Consider the following 17,469-nt stretch of genomic DNA (forward strand, 5'->3'; position numbering starts at 1 on the left):
AGTAATTGAGGAACTATTTTGTTATTGAAGTGGTTAATTATGTGACTGGATGGAAGTTTTGTGTGTGTGTGTGTGTGTGTGTGTTTTAAGCAAGAGTAGAATTTCTTAATGCTCTGTTCTTGAGCCATTTTACACTTACCTCTTTATTGCTGTGGTTCTTTTGTGGGGAGTGCTTCTTGCTCTGTAATTGCACTGGTACTTGACTCTAGCTCCTTGAGCACATGTCTTCCTCCTTTGCATGGTCTAACAAAAGCATTCAAATGGCTCTATTTAAAATTTTTTGTTTTTATCTTAAACTGTCATCTATGGGATTCTATTTTCTACACCAATAGCGTATCTTTCATAAGCAGGCTTCATCCATTAGTTGAGACTTGCTCATTTTGGGGTTGCTAAATTAATACCTGTATTTTTAGATAGGTTGTTCTTTTAGTTCGCCAATTTATTTCAGCACTTTTAAGAGCCTGTTCATGATAAAATTAGAAGGAGCAGACTGAATTTAGTTTTTAAAGCTAGTTTTAAATCGCCAATTTTTTTACAACCTCCATGAGACTCCCTTTCTTATGATAGAACATTGTGAAAATAATTCAGCTGTTCTTTTTTTTTTTCACCTTCAGTATAACACTCTCAAAATTCCAACAGAACATTACTTTAACCTTGAATAAACTGTGAATTTTTTTTTGAAAGTGAAAATTGGCATTTTGGAGACTATTTATAATGCTGATGGCATTCTTTTTGCAGACTGTCCCTTTGAAAGCCATGTAACTACAAAAGGGATTTATTTTAAGTGGATTATCCTTTGGTAACACTTAACATTATTTAAGAAAAGTATTTTTAATTACACAAGTAATACCTGTAAAAAATCCAGGTGCAGATACTGGTAAAATCCACCCCCTGACTGCCATTCCTCATTCCATGTTCTGTCTCCACAGGTGAGGAAGAACTGTTTCTAATCATTTTGAAATAGGTATTCTTCCGCAACTTTATTTTTTACACACACACACACACACGCACATACCTGTGAACATAATATATCTGTAATAAAAGTAGTATCATATTGTGTGTATTCTGCAAGCTGCAGTTTTCTTTCAGTTTTGGAGATCATTCAGTAGATCTACCTCATTCTTTTCAAGTGCTGTGTATTGTGAATGTACCATAGTCCTTTTAACAGTTGGGTTGTTATCCATTACTTGCTGTTGAATACAGCATTATGATGAGCATCTATTTTTGTGTGATTCTCCTAGGACACGTGAATCTTTTTCTAGCTTAGATTTGGAAGTAGTGGAATTGCTGGATTATAACTATCTAGTATTCCCTATGTGGAAGTTAATAGACTATTGTTTGGCATGATTGAGTAGTTAATTGTGCTCCTGAAATGAATTGTGTATTTGTAACATTGTCATTTTACTTAGATAGGGAGGATAGGGACCAAGTATGAAACTAGTGATTCTCAGCACTAGCTTTGCATCAGAATCACCTCTGGGACTTTTTAGGCATCATCACCACAAGAGAGTGATTTAGTAGGTCTTCAGGTGATTTAGTAGGTCTTCAGAGCAGTGCAAATGGCATGAAGAGGAAAATTAAATACAAGCGATACATCCTGAGACCTTTCTTAGAATGCCCAAGTTACTTAGCCCCAATTCAGTACCTACCTTACCCCTAAACTGCAGTAAAATATAGCAGAAGAATTTCATTTTCTTTAGACTCTTAACGTAAGTTACTGACTTTTTCTCTCCCCAAGCATTTAGCATAGTGTATGAGTAATAAATGATTATTTTAATATTGGTAGAGAGAAAGAAAAAGATTATTTTTAGGGGGAGAGGGACAGCAAGATTACAATCATGAAGTCTGAATAGGACTGAATTTGTGGGATTGTGTCATGGCTTTCATAAACATTATTAATAAAAACAAGCATTTAAGCTTTTTTAATATGGAAAAATTGGAGGGCATTCTAAATCAGACACGCATTGAGCATCATGGTTGAGGGCCCAGACCCTATGCATAGGCTGCCTACTAGTTCACATAATAGCTCTGTGAACTGTGGCAAGTGACTTAGCCTTTCTATACCTCATTTTCCCTTTCTGTAAAATGGGGATAATGTTAGTATTTATCTTACAGAGATATAGCAGTATTAAGAGTAGATATGTAATAACTGCTTAAAAGAGTGCCTGACACATTGCAGTTGGTATGAAATTTAGCTGTTGTTATTGTTGTTGTTTTTCATTACAGGCACAATTACTATTAATCCTAATGTCCTAATCCTCAGGCATTATTGTTCTAAGTGACCAGAGACCAGTGACTCAGTACATGGTTGAAGATGATAAGGATGAAGAACTTGTACTCTGGTGTATTGCCTCAGGGTCCTTTTGATAGGACAAAGCTAAGATTTTTTTGTGTCCTTGATATGTTTTAGGCCCCATGTGTTGGTTCTTACTTATTAATATGGAGAACTAGTTCATATTTCCTGTTCATGTAATTGGTGGGAAATCCCACAGACAGCAAGACAAGAATAGAGTCTGTTTTGCTGAGGTGTTTGTGGTACTTCCTAACATTTTGTAAAGCAACAGAACTTGGAGGTAGACTTACTATTGCTTGCTTCTGTTAAAGATTTTTATAGAACTAAGGGACGACTGATGCTTGAGGTGAGAATTTTAGGATTAACAAAAGAAGGAAGTGATAATTGGCCAAGTTCCTAAGGGTGTTCTCTGTGGGCGTACAGACACAAAATGAATTGTGAAGAATTGACAAGTCTTATAAGTAGCTCTGTGAAGTTTAATATTTTTTCCTCAGCAAAACATAGATTTTAAAAATTTGCTTTTTAGTCTCAGTCACCTGTTGTATATCTTATTTTAGTTTTGGCTGTGTTGTTGGTTATTTCTACCCTTCGTTTAGCCAGGACCCCTTTGTATGGCATGTAAGATGCTCTTAGAACAGTGCCCTGGCAGTATCTCTGGCTTCATTTCCTACCAGTACTTACTTTACTCTTGCCAGCCACCAAAACAGCTTAAATGGTCCATGGGATAGGGTTCTCTGTAGCTTTGCTAGTGCCATTTGCCTGTTTGGTATGGGCTTTTCCTCACCTGGCAAAGTTCTCCTAACTCTGGTAACCAAGCCCAACTGCCTTCTCTGGTCGTTCTTTCCCTAGACAGACTGCTCATTTCCTGCTTGCAGGCTGTGTGGCATAGCTGTGGAGGTAGGCTTTGGAGCTAGACCGTCTGGGTTCTCATCCTGGCTCAGCCACATACTGGCTCTGGGATCTTTTTTTTTTTCCCAATTGAGATAAAATTCACATAACTCACCTTTTTAACCATTTAAAAGTGTACAACTCAGTGCCTTTTATCATATTTATAATGCTGTAAAAAATCACCAGTACCTAATCCCAGAAAATTTTCATTACCCTAAAATCGGTGTGTGTTAGCAGACACTCCCTATTCTTCCGCCCCTCAATCCCTAGAGCTATCTTCTGTCTCTATAGATTTCCCTGTTCTGGGCATTTCATATAAATGGAATCATATGTGTTTTTTGTCTGGCTTGTTTCACTCTCTGTAAATGTTTTCAAGATTCATCCATGAGGCTGCATGTATAAGTATTTCATTCCCTTTATGTATATATACCATATTTTGTTAATCCATTCATAAATTAATGGACATATGGGTTGTTTCCACTTTTTGGTTATTATGAATAACACTGTTATGAACATCTGTGTACAAGTTTTATGTGAACAGTATGAACATGTTTTCTCTTGGCTTTAAACAGAGGAGTGGAATTGTTGAGTCACATGGTAACTCTTTGTTTACCTTTTTGAAGAACTGCCAGATTGTTTTCCAAAGCAAAGGTACCATTTTACATTCCCACCAGCAATGCATGAAGGTTCCAAATTCTCTATCTCCTTGCTGAAACTTGTTGTTGTCTTTATGATCATAGCCAATCCTGGTGGCTATAAAGCGGTACTTCATTGTTGTTCCGATTTGCATTTCCCTAATGACAAATAATGGTGAGCATCTTTTCATGTGCTTATTGGCCATTTGTATTTCTTTTTTCAAGAAATGTCTATTTAAATGCTTGACCCAATTTTAAATTGAATTGTTGGGTTTTTTAATTGCCGAGTTATAAGAGTTGTTTACATATTCTGGATGCTAGTTCCTTATCAGGTACATGATTTGCAAATATTTACTCCCATTTTGTGGGTTATCCTTTGGTTCTGTTCATAGTATCCTTTGATGCACAAAAGTTTTTAACTCTTATGTTCAATTCATCTATTTATTCTTCTGTTTTTTGTGCTTTTTGTGTCATGTTTGAGAAACTCTAGCCTAATCGGAAATCCTTACGCTTTACAGCTGTGTTTCCTTCTGAAAGTTTTATAGTTTGAGCCTTTATATTTAAGTACTTGATCCAATTTGAATTAATATTTTGTGTATGATGTGAAGGAGGAGTTCAACTTTATTATTTTGCATGTGGACATCCAGTTTTCTAGCACAGTCTTTTGAAGAGACTGTTCTTTCCCCATTGAATGGCCTCAGCACACTTGTTGAAAATCAGTTGACTGTAATGTGAGGGTTTATTTCTGGACTCTTAATTCTATTGCATTGATCTATATGTCTGTCTTTATGCCAGTTCCCTCATTTGATTACTACAGCTTTGTAGTAAGTTTTGAAATTTTTGAGTGAGCCTTCCAGCTTTGTTCTACTTTTTTAAAGATTGTTTTGGCTCTTCACAGTCCCTTGCATTTCCATATGAATTTTAGGGTCAGCTTGTCCACTTCTGCAAAAAAGACAGTTGGAATTTTGATAGGGATTATATGAATATGTAGATCAGTTTGAGGAGTATTGCCACCTTAACAATAGTAAATCTTCCATTCCATGAATGCAGGGTGCCGTTCCATTTATTTGGGTCTTTAATTTTTTTCAACAGTGTTTTGTAGTTTTCAGAGTATAAGTCTCTCACTTTGTTAAATTTATTGCTAAATATTGATATTTTATTCTTATTGATGCTATTGTAAATGAACTTGTTTAGATCTGGAATCTTGAGCACATTTCTTAAACTTTCACTGCTTCAGTTTCCCATGCATGTAAAATGGAAATATTGAGTACCCACCTTCTCCAGTTATTGTGAGGATTAAATGAGTTAATTCATATAAGGGGCTTAAATAAACCAGATGGTTTGAAGGTTGGTTAACCAGATGGTTAAAGGTTGAATATTAGACTGTGAACTCTCTGAGGGAAGGAATTTTGTTTTACATATCTTTGTGACACATTTTTTCTTCCCCCTGTTCAGGTAGCAGGGTACTGAAGGAATGTAGAAGGGTGGAAAAATTGCGCTATATCACATTAATCTCAGTTCCTATGTTTGAAGATTAATGTTGATTTGGAGTTAGGGACACTAGTTCCTCTTTATACTTGCATATTTTGATATGACTTGTTTTCTTACACATATAAGTAAGCCTTGCACAATAATTTTGTCACTTGATAAGACAGTGAAGTTTCTTTTTAAGATGGTTGAATGGGCCTTGGCTTTCTTGGTGAACCCACAGTTCTGTATGTGCCAAAATTATAACAGAAATTATACTGTCTTAATTTAGGACATTGTAAGTCATTTTAAGAGAACCAAGTAGTTTCAGTTGTATATTAATATCTAGTATGAAAATTTGTCTTTAACTTATTATAAAAACTTCCTTTTTCTGAGTACTATTCTATAATTTCTAAAATTCATATATTGTATCAGTAAAATGTACAAGTGGTAATTATTTTGTAGGTATAGAATAGAGAAAGCTTTAAAACTTGGCTTCATAGTGAATAGAGCATTGGATCTCACCCTGAGTGTAACAGCTCAGTTATCTAAGAACTTGTGTTACTTCTTCTGTCTCCCCAACAGAGCGAGGGTAAGAGTGTCTTTGTTCTGTTTAGTGGCTAGATTAACTATTAATGATAGTCTGCTGTGGTGAGAAACCTGTCCACTGTTTTCAGGGATTAGTTGCATTACATTTCATTGCTAATAGAGGGCACTGGTGGTGAGACCAATAGAATTAGGAATTTATTTAAACAATTCATATTTTTACACTTGAAGGCAGTTTTTTGTTTGTTCCTGAAATTCCTCAACATGAAAATAACAAAGCAATGGTAACAAATACTGTATGATGAACTTAACTTTTATGGTGCTACATACAGTGTTAGGATGGATGATCGGGGGTCTGGTGCAGACACAGTCGTAGCATTGGTGTCTTCTCTCTGCCTTCTTGCTTCTTGGCTTCCGGGGGGTGGGTGAGAATGGGAATCCTAATTTTAGGGGATTGACCTACTTTTCTTGCTAGGATTTAGAAATCAATAACAAATCTTTATTTTTAAACTAATATTTCTTTGGGGCTGTAAATTACACTCAGAATAATAATTTTAAAAATGACAGAGGGAAAAATATTTACTTTAGTCAGTGAAGTTTCTGGTAATTGGCAGTAGCAGCTACCTTGAAAGTTTTAAACCAGAAACCTAAGCAGCCTTAGGCCACCCCCTCTTCCTCCTCTTCCTCCTCCTCCAATCCCCCACCAAATCCCTCCCACCTTCTACCCTACCCCCACCCCCTGTCCCCCAGCCCCCATTGTGGAGTTTGGAATGAATACATTGTAGTTGGTTGGCATTGTGCCATATTCAGGAACATAAAGTAATCCTGTTTTGGAATTACAGCAGGAGGAAATTTGGTACTGGAAAAATACTTTTAAAGAAAGGGGGTGAAATCAAGACTTGATCTTGAAAAATAAAATCAGATTTTAGAAGTAAGCTTATTTTATTTAACAAAAGTTCAGGTTACCTTTGAAAAATATGTACTGAGGTTTAGAATGAAGAATGTATCAAGTGTTAAGATTTTTTGGCATACATTTTTGTGTTGTTTTATGTATAGTCAACCCCCGTGGATTCTGAATCCGTGCATTTTGAGGGCTGACTATACTATGTCATTTTATATAAAGGGACTTGGGCATCCTTGGATTTTGTTATCAGCAGGGGGTAGGGGGTGAGGTGGGAGTCCTGGAACCAATCACCCCCCACCCCTTGGATACCAGGGGATGACTATAATAATATAATTGGATATCTTTTAAGTAATAATGCAATTGTAATGTTGGATATTTTTGCAGACTACTTAAGAGTATTATTATTTTCCCCCGTTAGTCTCTCATAATCAAGTAATTACCATTCCTGAGACAGTTAACATATTATTGTCCTTGTAGGTTATTCTTATCAGTTACTAACCTTCTTAACTCTTTCTATATTGTCATTTGTTAGTGGGTTTGCCTAGGATTCTAACATTTCTTTAGTACTGTCCGTAACTTTGTCTAAAGTTGCATCCGTTGTTACAGATTTTCAGTGTTCACTTTGCTCGGGACTTGCATTTTATTTGAATTGTTGGACTGTATGACCATCAGTGATAGACTGATAAAGAAGGCATTTGATGGATGGGGATAAAGGCTGGTGATAATAAGGGACAGCTGTTTGCATGGTCAGTTCATTATTGATTATTTTTCTTTGCACAATTTTTGCTTTTCCATGCATTCTCATCACAAAGAAGACTTGAATAATGAATGCCGGGATAACAGGAACTCCTTTTTAGGCTAGACTGATCTTCAGGGTGTTGGGCAGTTAATCGTCGACCTTCCTAGATGTCTCAGAGAGCTTGCTTTACTCCTGCCCCTTTATGAAGGGTCTCTTTTGTGTCATTCTCTTGAATTTTGAGTCAGGACCGCAGTACTTGGTCCCAGATGGTAATATCAGGAATTGACACCTGAGCCAGAAAAGTGTCTGCAGGCCCTCTGATGTGCTTAAACAGGAGCCCCTTAAAGATACTCGCTTAAGTTTCAGACACCAAGAGAGAGGCCATAAGCATGCATCCCAAGGCAATAGAATCTGTGAACGTGTGGAGTAGAGAGGAGAAGCAGTTACAAATTGGTAGTGAAGGGAGAAATGGAATTACCACCAGGATGGTGAAGCGTTAAGGTGAACAATCCCTCTGAGCACTTGGTATCTAACTGGCTTTCAAGAGCTGCCCTGTCTTCTGAACAAGATTCTGGTTCTGAGGCCTACTGAGGTTTTTTCCTCTTCTGAGCACATACCTGTTTCTTGTAGCCTGAAATGCCTCCAAATTTGGCAAGTGAGAGGAAATTTAGTAAATCTGTCAGAATAACACCCATGTTAAAAGGATGTAGGTCTGAGAGTTTAGATAGAACTGTTTGCCCAATTATGATGTCTTATTTAATTTCCATGTCACAAAAATAAGGATCCTGTCTGAGCTCATGCTTGGTGTTTAGTGATCTTAAAGGCATGGTAGGACTTACCTGGTGGTGCAGTGGTTAAGAATCTGCCTGCCAATGCAGGGGACACAGGTTCTGTCCCTGGCCCAGGAAGATCCCACATGCCTCGGAGCAACTAAGTCCATGTGCCACAACTACTGAGGCTGCACTCTAGAGCTCACGAGCCACAACTATGAAGCCCGCCTGTCTAGAGCCCATGCTTTGCAACAAGAGAAGTCATAGCCCCTACTCTCCGCAACTAGAGAAAGCCCGCGTGCAGCAAAAAAGACCCAATGCAACCAATTAAAAAAAAAAAAAAAAAAAAAGACACAGTAGCGGATCCTCTCCATGGGAACCCGGTGTTACTCTTATGCTGTTGTTGCTCTTAGGATTCTAGGTGGATTCAGGACTGCCCAGTTTTCCTCCTAGGGTCTGAATCTTTGAAGCACCTCCTTTATTGGACTTCGTTTTGGTAGTAGTTATTGGTTACCGCTACTTCTTGTCAGGGTTCTTAGGGATTGGTTCAACTCTGCACCCTGTGTTCCAGCAATCTTCCAACTCATGTTACTGAGTGGCAAATGAAGCATTAGAGATAGTAGGCTGTTAACTGAAGAGTTGAACTATTCATCTTTACAAGGAATTTGAGTGTCTTTTAAAGTGTGAATGTAATAAGAATAAAAAGATATCATGAAGAAGGTCTGTAGGTTGGATAGAAGAGAATGAGTGGGGAAAAGCCTAGTGAATTGGTTTTTCTTTTTTGCTATATAGGGTCATGAATAAGAGTATGGTGTCACAGACCAACCAGTTGTTTTACTCAAAGTCCACTGATAGTGCCGATTTTAACTGATTGGACATATGAGAAAATATCATTTAAGAAGTTGGTTTAAAAGAAGGCTGAAATGTTCTGCTTGGGTTGCTAGGTCCTTGGAAATTAGCTATAGGTCTGAGACAGTAACCTTTTGGAAAAGGTGAAGAATGTTCTTGTCACCAGTTGTTTATCTTTTTCCCCTTCACATTTCTTCTTTAGAGATTTATATTGTTCAGTTGTGTGATGATCTCTTTGGACCCTCCTAGCTCTACTAAATTCTAGTCGTTTGAAACTCTGAGTAATTTTATCTGGAAATATATATTTAAAAACTAGGAAGTTAATTTAGCTAGATTGTAACTTTAACACTAACTAGAGTGAAACAGCCTAAGAAGACCATGAAAGTGTCAACAAATAAGTGTGAATTGAAGTAAAAATTCAGGTTTCTATCCCCAAGGAAGCTGTGGTCTCAAGGGGAGTGAAACAAGTAATGTGTATATTTTAGTAATTCTGTAATGCAAGTGTATGTGATATATAGAGGGGCAGAGGAGATAAACTGTATTCTGTCTGGAAAGATGTCAGGGAGGAGGTAACGATTGGGCTGAGATTAGATACGTGAGTTGGGGGACTTCCCTGGCGGTCCAGTGGTTAAGACTCAGACAGTGCAGGGGGCATCGGTTCAATCCTTGGTCAAGGAACTAAGATCCCACATGCTGTGTGGCATGGCCAAAGGAGGGGGAGGGGAAGAAAGAAAAGTGAATTGGGTGTGCAAAGGAAACAAACTGGACAGTGGCATTCCCAGGAGAGGAAAGTGCATAAAAAAAGACTTGGTGGTGTGAGAAAGCATGGTGTCTTTGGAGATAGCTCAGTGTTCCGGAGCATAAAATATATAAAAAATGAGAATGGTGGCAGTGATATCTCAAATTAGACAAGAGTGCTAGTCTGGGGTCCTTCAAAAATGTCTGACTTGGAGGGGCAATTATGCTGCTGCTCATTGAGATAAGGACTGTAACAGGAGACATTAGATTGGAAAGTTGATGAGGTTAAGTTTTTTTGTTTTGTTTTGGTTTGGTTTGGTTTGGTTTGGTTTGGTTTATTGGCTGTGCCTTGCGGCTTGCTGGGTCTTAGTTCTCCAACCAGGGATTGAACCTGGGCCCTGGCAGTGAAATCACCGAGTCCTAACCAAGGACTGCCAGGGAACTCCCAGTGAGGTTAGTTTTCGAGCTTGCACTCAGGGCAACTGGGGACTTCCTAGGTGAGACTGTTAGGTAGGCCTGGAAGGATTTATAGCTCCAGGTTGCAGGAGCAAGTGTTTGGCTAGAAATTCAGAGTTTGGTCGTCGTCGTGGGTGCCCTGTTGGTTATCTGTGGTCACAGATGTCAGGGGTGTAGATAAAAGAGTAGGTGAGTGGGAAGAGTCATGTATCACCAACATTTAAGGTCCGGGTGAAAAATGGTGATCCAGCAAAGAACCCAGAGGAGAATCATAAAAACCCAAAAGCATTAAAAGCAAAACTTGCATTGTTCTATAGTGTTACTTAGAAATTAAAAGTTATGACTAAAAAAAATCAACTTAACCATAATTTAAAATATGCTTATTTAAACTACACAGGTACTACTTGCTTATTTCTTTGTGAAATAAGGAAATATGGCCTTTCTTGTACTCACTGGCCTTAATGTATAAATGGAGACAGCGGATGGTTGAAAAAATATGTTTACATGGTTGTAAGACTGCTGCTTTGGAAGAACCAAGGAGTGGTGGTGAAGAGAGTAATTTAGAATTGTGGGGATGGGGTGGGTGTAAAGTTTCAAAATGTGAACTATAAAAACAGACCAGATCTGTATGTCAATTAATAAAGCAAAATAAATTCTAGAAGGGTCCAAGATGTACATGCAAGAATGAAATTATAAAGCATATATTAGAGAAAATAGGATGACAATTTAAAAAATTTTGCTGTCGGGAAAGTTTTTCAAAGTTTAACAGGAAAACCATAATTCGTAAAGAAAAAGACTGGTGGAAATAATTGCAGAAAAATAAAGTATGGGTCCTGGATACTGTGAAATACCCAGTATAGATATAGAAAAGCAACGAATTTGGGGACGTGTTTGCAGTGTGTGTAAGAGAGCGTCCTGTGGGTGGTCATGGTAGTAGATGACTCAGGTGATCACAGGTTCAGGACACTACCGGGGAGGCCAAGGCCCTTAGGCCAGGGTGTTTGGAATCATATTGACATGAACATCAAAGCCCCCCAGGACTCTGGCGGGTATTGTGATGGAATGAACATGAGGCATAATCAGACACATGGATGATATTGATAAGGATTAGATGGAAGCCTAGATGGAATGGATGGCCCTCAGTGGATACAGTGTTAATGTGGTATTTGTGAACATTCCTGAACCTTTCAGTTCTTCTGGAGCTATAAACAAATCTGAAGGTTGGAAGAAAATGTGAATATCATGTTGGAAACCTTTCCATGAATTATTTGAAACCTTTTTTGGTTTGTAGTTTCCAAAGTCACCAGCCAGAAAATGGTTTAGAGCTTTAACTTTTCTTCCTAATATATGTAAGATAGGCATATACTTCGTGAGAGATATGTAGTTTAATCTTTGGGGACTTTCATTTTAAGAGCACAGATGTTGTAGAGATACACTATAGTGTGAACTTTCTGTCTTTTTGGAATGAAAAATTGCCACAGTACAGAAGAATTCAAGTGTCACCTCATTCCTGAAGTGGCTAGTTGATAAGCTGAGAATAATTCTCTAGATAGGAAGGCTGAGATGCAGATTAAAGTTTAATTTCCACATATAATAATATCAATACTACGGTGATAAAAAGGTGAATATTAAGGTTGGTAGTAAGAAGAAGTAGGTGGATTAAAACTGTAGAAGAGCTCTTTAAAATGGGACAGACCTAGTATATATATCTCATTAAGTCATTCAACAAATATTTATTTAGGTTCCCATCCTTTGCTAGGACTGCCTAGCAAATAGCAATAGGCAGAGAGGGCTTATTACTATGTGCCAAGCACAACACTACGTAGCTTTCATGGGTTATGTCATTAAATCTTCACAACAGCCCTTCATGTGGAATTATTATCCCCATTTCATAGGAGAGGAGGTAGAGGCTTAGAGAGTTTAAGTAATTTCCCCAAGGTCATATGGCTGTTCAAAATGATGGAGGAGCCTGCTTTCAAATCCAAGGCTGCTTGGCAGCGGATCCTGGAGCCTGAGTTCCTAAGTGCCATGCTCTTTTTAAATGGGGCATTACTGAGCATTCACTATGGCACCAGGTGCTAGGTAGGCTCTGTAAGACTCCTCAAGGTAAGTTTCATTATCATCATCTCAGTTTCACCACTGTGCTGTGTGTTCTCCCCAGTGGTAGTTTGGCTATAGCCTGTGGTAGATTCTATGCTCTCATCAGATATCCATGTCAGCTTTATAATGCCCATTGGATGAAGTTGTTAGCATAAACAATTTGGAAAAACTCTTTATTTTAGCAACATTGAGAGGATATTTCTCTACAGGTCCATTGTATTTTATGCAACTAATTATTTCCTTTTTTCCTTTACATCCATATTCCTTGGATTCTAGAATCAAGATTCTTAAAAATTAAAATTTGTTTTACCCTTTAAAAAAGAAACCCAAATTACTGAGGTCTGCTTTGAAATACTGAGACTGCCTATAGATTTTAGTGGGACTGTTTTATTTCTGATTTGTGAATTTTTAAGATTTTGAATAGGAAAACACATTTACAGTAGGAAAACAGCTTTATATGTGAAATAATGTGGGTAATAGGACCATGTCAGTTTTATTCATGTAAAATTGTGTGCTTTAGGTTAGTGGTTAATATTTTAGAGGAAACGTATTAGGTTTTTTTTCCTTCTCTTTTTTTCCTCTTTTATTTTTATCCCACCTTCCCTTTTCATCTGAAGTCTTTTTTTTCCCAGATCAATATCATCAGTGATCTTTTAATTAAATTGAATTGGCGCTTACATTTCTGTGGTAGGTAGCATTGTCAGTCCTCTCCTAAAAGGACAAGTATATTATCTGCTTGGTAACTGGGTGTTGCTGTTCACTTGTGCTGTACTGCGAAGGAGGAGGGGAAAATTAAGGTGTAAAACAGAAGTGTTTTTCTAAAGGAGTTAGGGAGTAGATATTAAATGTATCTTTAATTAAAGACAATAAATTATAACAAAGATTAAAATATTTTAGTCTAAAAATTGGGATTCTGGTTTAATATTTCATTCTTAAGTGACAAAAATGATTCACTGAGCCATATTTTTCAGGGCTGGTGAAATAGAAGTAGCCAAGGGTTGCCTATCTGTTTATTAGTCTGTAACTTTATTACCCAGCCTTCTCAAATTATCTAGTATATCGAATCCAGTTGTTAGCATTTTTGGTTTGTATTTTAATTTGCTGCATTTAAAATCTTGTAGAGCCATGCTAGTTCTACCTTAAAAAAAGAAAACACCCCCTCTGCTTGAAAGAAATGGTACTTCCTGCTTTCATAAACAGTCATGTGCATAGTTTAGCAAGGCCTGATGCCTCTGGAGCTTTTTCCCTTTATAGCACCATTGAATCCCAGTCCTAACAGAAGTACTGCGAATCTTGTGGCCTCATTTTGAACAAAAGGGATTAGAGAAGAAAAATCTCTTGATATAAGGCTTGAAAACAAGGGCAGGCAATCTTGGTTGTGAATATTTTCTGATTTTTCCAGAAATCAAGCAGAAGATTGAGCTGCTGATGTCAGTTAACTCTGAGAAGTCGTCCTCTTCAGAAAGGTACAGCTGCATCTCTTGCATGAACAATTAATGGTGTAGCATTGCTAAGAAACAAATCAGGGCGTATTTTTTTCTTGTCAAGTTTGCTCTATAATGTATTATACTGCATGCTGGTCATTGTGCTGTTTTGAAGATGTGTATTTGGGTAAGCTGTTCTGCTTTTACAAAGGGTAATTGATTTTTTTTTTTTAAAATAGTGAAGCCTAATCAGCTGCAGCATGCACACCATAACACAGCAGATCGCTGGTTCATGTGTGACAGCTGTTGGAGGCTTTAAAAAATAGTATACTTAGCTAAAAAATAAACAAAAATTTTGCTTTCTTCAAGAAAATACTAGTACTAGGTTTTCTTTGTATATTTGAGGTTATTGCTACATAAAATTATCAGTATTATTTGTAAGATATAGGTTAAAAATACTTAGGTTTTGGTTGTAATAAATATTTTCTTTTGTGGAAAGGGAGTGCCATTTGTAAATAGCTTAGGAATTGCAAACCCACATATTAGTCACATTCTGAAAGAGAGATATGATGCTTCTTCAAGTCTGTGCTAGGAAATGGAACAGTCACTGCATGCAGTAATGGTTCATGCCTGCAGGTAAGGACAAAATGACTCAGAAGTATTTTTAAAGCAATTATTTTATCTGTCAATCAAATGATTATATGTGTAAGGAGATATTTCCATAAAATGCCTATTTTACTTAATTAACAGAATTAAGATATGTTTCAAGTCAGAAACGAGGCTATCGTTGCCTATTTTGATATGTAAATGTGTGTTCACTTCTGTTCAAAATTGTTTCTACCACATAATATTTTAAATTCGGGTTCTTGGGCATACAGTTGATGCTTACCTTTCTGTTGGTTACCTAATAGTTAGTTACCTAATGCTGATATTTTGTATTTAAGGTGTGTTGATTTATCTTTTCCCTAATTAGTCGTCAGGGTTGTCTTTTTGTTCATAGATTTCATATTTAGGCAAATATTATGGAGAAATAATTTGGTAGTTAAAGAATGATGTAGGAAAAGCACTGGAAAGAAAATAGGAGGTGAAGAACCCAGTATGGTAAAATGAATTTAATTATGGTACACTAGTGTATGGAGGACATGATCTGATGGCAAAATGATGAAATTAAATCAATTTATTAGTGTAATTGGGTGAAAGGCTCTTGGCTTTAGGGAATTACAAATAAGAAAGATGTTACTGCTTTCTTTAGAGGTTGAAAATAGAAAAATTTAGACACATTTGCATTTATTTTTATGTAGCTTCTAACTTCTGGTTTGTGGCTAGCCATCCCATTTTAAGCATTCTTTTTACTGAGATGAAAAACAATCTTCAGTGTTGTGAATATCCTGCCAGTAAAATCGTGGTGGTGGGAAGGGGAGAGGATGGTGGTGTAAATAGTGAAAGGGGGGGCGGGGGGAGAGGATGGTGGTGTAAATAGTGAAAGGGGGGGCAGGGGGAGAGGATGGTGGTGTAAATAGTGAACGAACCGGGTGCCAACTGTAATATTAGAGTTTTGTCACTAGGAAGAGCGTTCTTAATGGCACGACAACAATAATTATGTTGGCCTTTTGAATAGCATGTGTTCTCTATTGAGAAATTGAAGGTTTAACATAATGGATGAATATTATTGAGAAACAAGTTAGGAATGGGTAAAGTTTTTATGATTAAAATACACTCTATAAGGAAAGATTCTAAAATATTTTGGTGATTACATTGATTTATTTAGAAATTATTATTGTTGTTTCCCCTAAGCTTCTGTGGTTTAAATTTGGTGGAAAGGGAAGATGAATGCAGACATGATTTTAAAGTTTAGAAATCAGCTACTGTGCTTTATGACAACTTTATACACATTTTTACCAGAGCTTGCTTGCTTTGTCTGTCTTTGGGGTGGGGGGGCACTTACACATATATCTGGCATTTGTGATTATGCTGACTTAATGGGTACAGATGTAGTTTATGGATAAGCCAACACTTTGCCAACATAGAATTTGTTTTATTAATGTAGACATATTAAAAATTGAAATTACTCCTTTTTTTCCCTCCTTTATGAAATTACAGTGGTGAATAGTCATCATTTGTCTTTTCAATTTATTTGGAAGAACTTGGAAAATAAGAATCTGAAGTTTAAAAAAAATTTCATGGCCTAGTAAGACTATATTTGCCCCAGAAATTTAATAGTTTATATTATCATGTAGCATTACCACCACATTCTGCAATTCCTTGTTCTCTGATCACCTAAAATTTTAAAGCCTTTGACTGTTTTATTTTAAATTAGTTATTTGAAGCATGGCTTGAGTCTTTAAGATATTTGGAATTTACCTATAGTCAGTATTCCCATGTATTTATTGGTAAAAAGGATGAAGAAACCCCATTTTTCTTTAAAGAGGGGAGAAGCTACTTGTTTGTAAGAAACCAAGTTATCATTTGTCACAGTTGGTTTTTGTTCACTGTCTGCAGTATAGCATGATCTTTTGAGATTTCAGAGAATCAAGTGGAGGAATGATATTTTTAAGTACAAAATATAATAGATATATAAGACAGTGATGTGATGTTCCTATTTTCCATCTCATATTTTTCACCCGCTTAATGCAGATTGCTAGTACTGTGACAGTTAGTATTGGTTGAATTATTTTTTTTTTCAGACAATATTGTAAAATGGGAAAAGCAAAACAAAAAATGAACTTTATTTTTGTAGACTTTTAGATCATTCATTGAGAATACATACAAATATGATTTGAAGTTATAATGGAGTTTTGAAGATTTTTGTGGTTTGAATTAGGAAATATGTTACTTTAACAGATCTCAATACCACCTTGAAATTTAAATTTTTTTTTCTTTTTACTCTTTTAACAGAACAGGGGTGGGGGGGTCCATCGAATGTCATTTGGCAGAGGATGTGTGGAGTATTTCTTTTCAGAATGGCTGACTCATAGGACAGAAACTAGTGGGGGTGACAAAAGTTATAATTTACTTTGGGGTTTTATATTTTGGAGAGAGAAGGAAAAATGTCAGCTTACCCATTTTAAAAATTAAGGACAGAGCACATTATTGAATGAATAAGAAAACAAATAAACCTCATTTGTATGTTATTGCCAGTTAAGAGGAAGGCATATCTGCTGCAAGAGAGTGCCCTTCTGCAAAATTTAGGAATAAACCCTACAGTGAGTATTTTCCTTTTAATTGAGCTACTGTTAAATAGATGAATTATATTCAGCTTAAGCATGGTAGAGACAAGGGTCAGCACAATTTTACTACTTCATCTGCCGCTACTTAGTGCTTTTTTTAAAAAAAAAGCCGTGAATATTTATTTGATGCAAAAATTAGGTTTTCAGGTTTTTGTTTCTTGCCTTTTCCTAGCTAGAATGCTCCAAGGATGTGGAAATTTATGGGGTTAGAGTAGGTGGGGAAGAGGAGTATAGTAATAGTGATAATAACTATAAAAAAGGTAGTAATTTATTAAACATTTTCAGATACTAGTTCTAAGAGAGGAGAAAGTATGGGGGGGGTATTTGAGGGGCTGTTGGGAGGTCTCTGATTAAATCATTCCCAGAAAGATCCTGAGTGAACAGAAAACACTTTGCTCTACTACAGACTTTTTCAAACTGTATTACTACTTCT

The 17,469-nt window shown here is 36.7% G+C and overlaps 1 protein-coding gene across 16 annotated transcripts in view; it reads left to right on the plus strand.

Annotated features, from left to right (window-relative positions):
• SRPK2 (SRSF protein kinase 2) overlaps nt 1-17,469 on the plus strand; it is a 257,349-nt gene that overhangs the window by 109,151 nt on the left and 130,729 nt on the right. For 12 of the 16 annotated variants that reach the window (XM_057732327.1, XM_057732317.1, XM_057732323.1 and 9 more), the window contains one exon: nt 13,788-13,851. The exons of the other annotated variants lie outside the window; for them this stretch is intronic. In XM_057732327.1, coding sequence (XP_057588310.1) covers nt 13,788-13,851 — 64 coding nt within the window. The remainder of the gene's footprint in view (nt 1-13,787; nt 13,852-17,469) is intronic. 16 annotated transcript variants of the gene reach the window in all.

Source organism: Hippopotamus amphibius, chromosome 4 (genome assembly GCF_030028045.1).
Source record: "Hippopotamus amphibius kiboko isolate mHipAmp2 chromosome 4, mHipAmp2.hap2, whole genome shotgun sequence".
NCBI lineage: Eukaryota > Metazoa > Chordata > Mammalia > Artiodactyla > Hippopotamidae > Hippopotamus > Hippopotamus amphibius.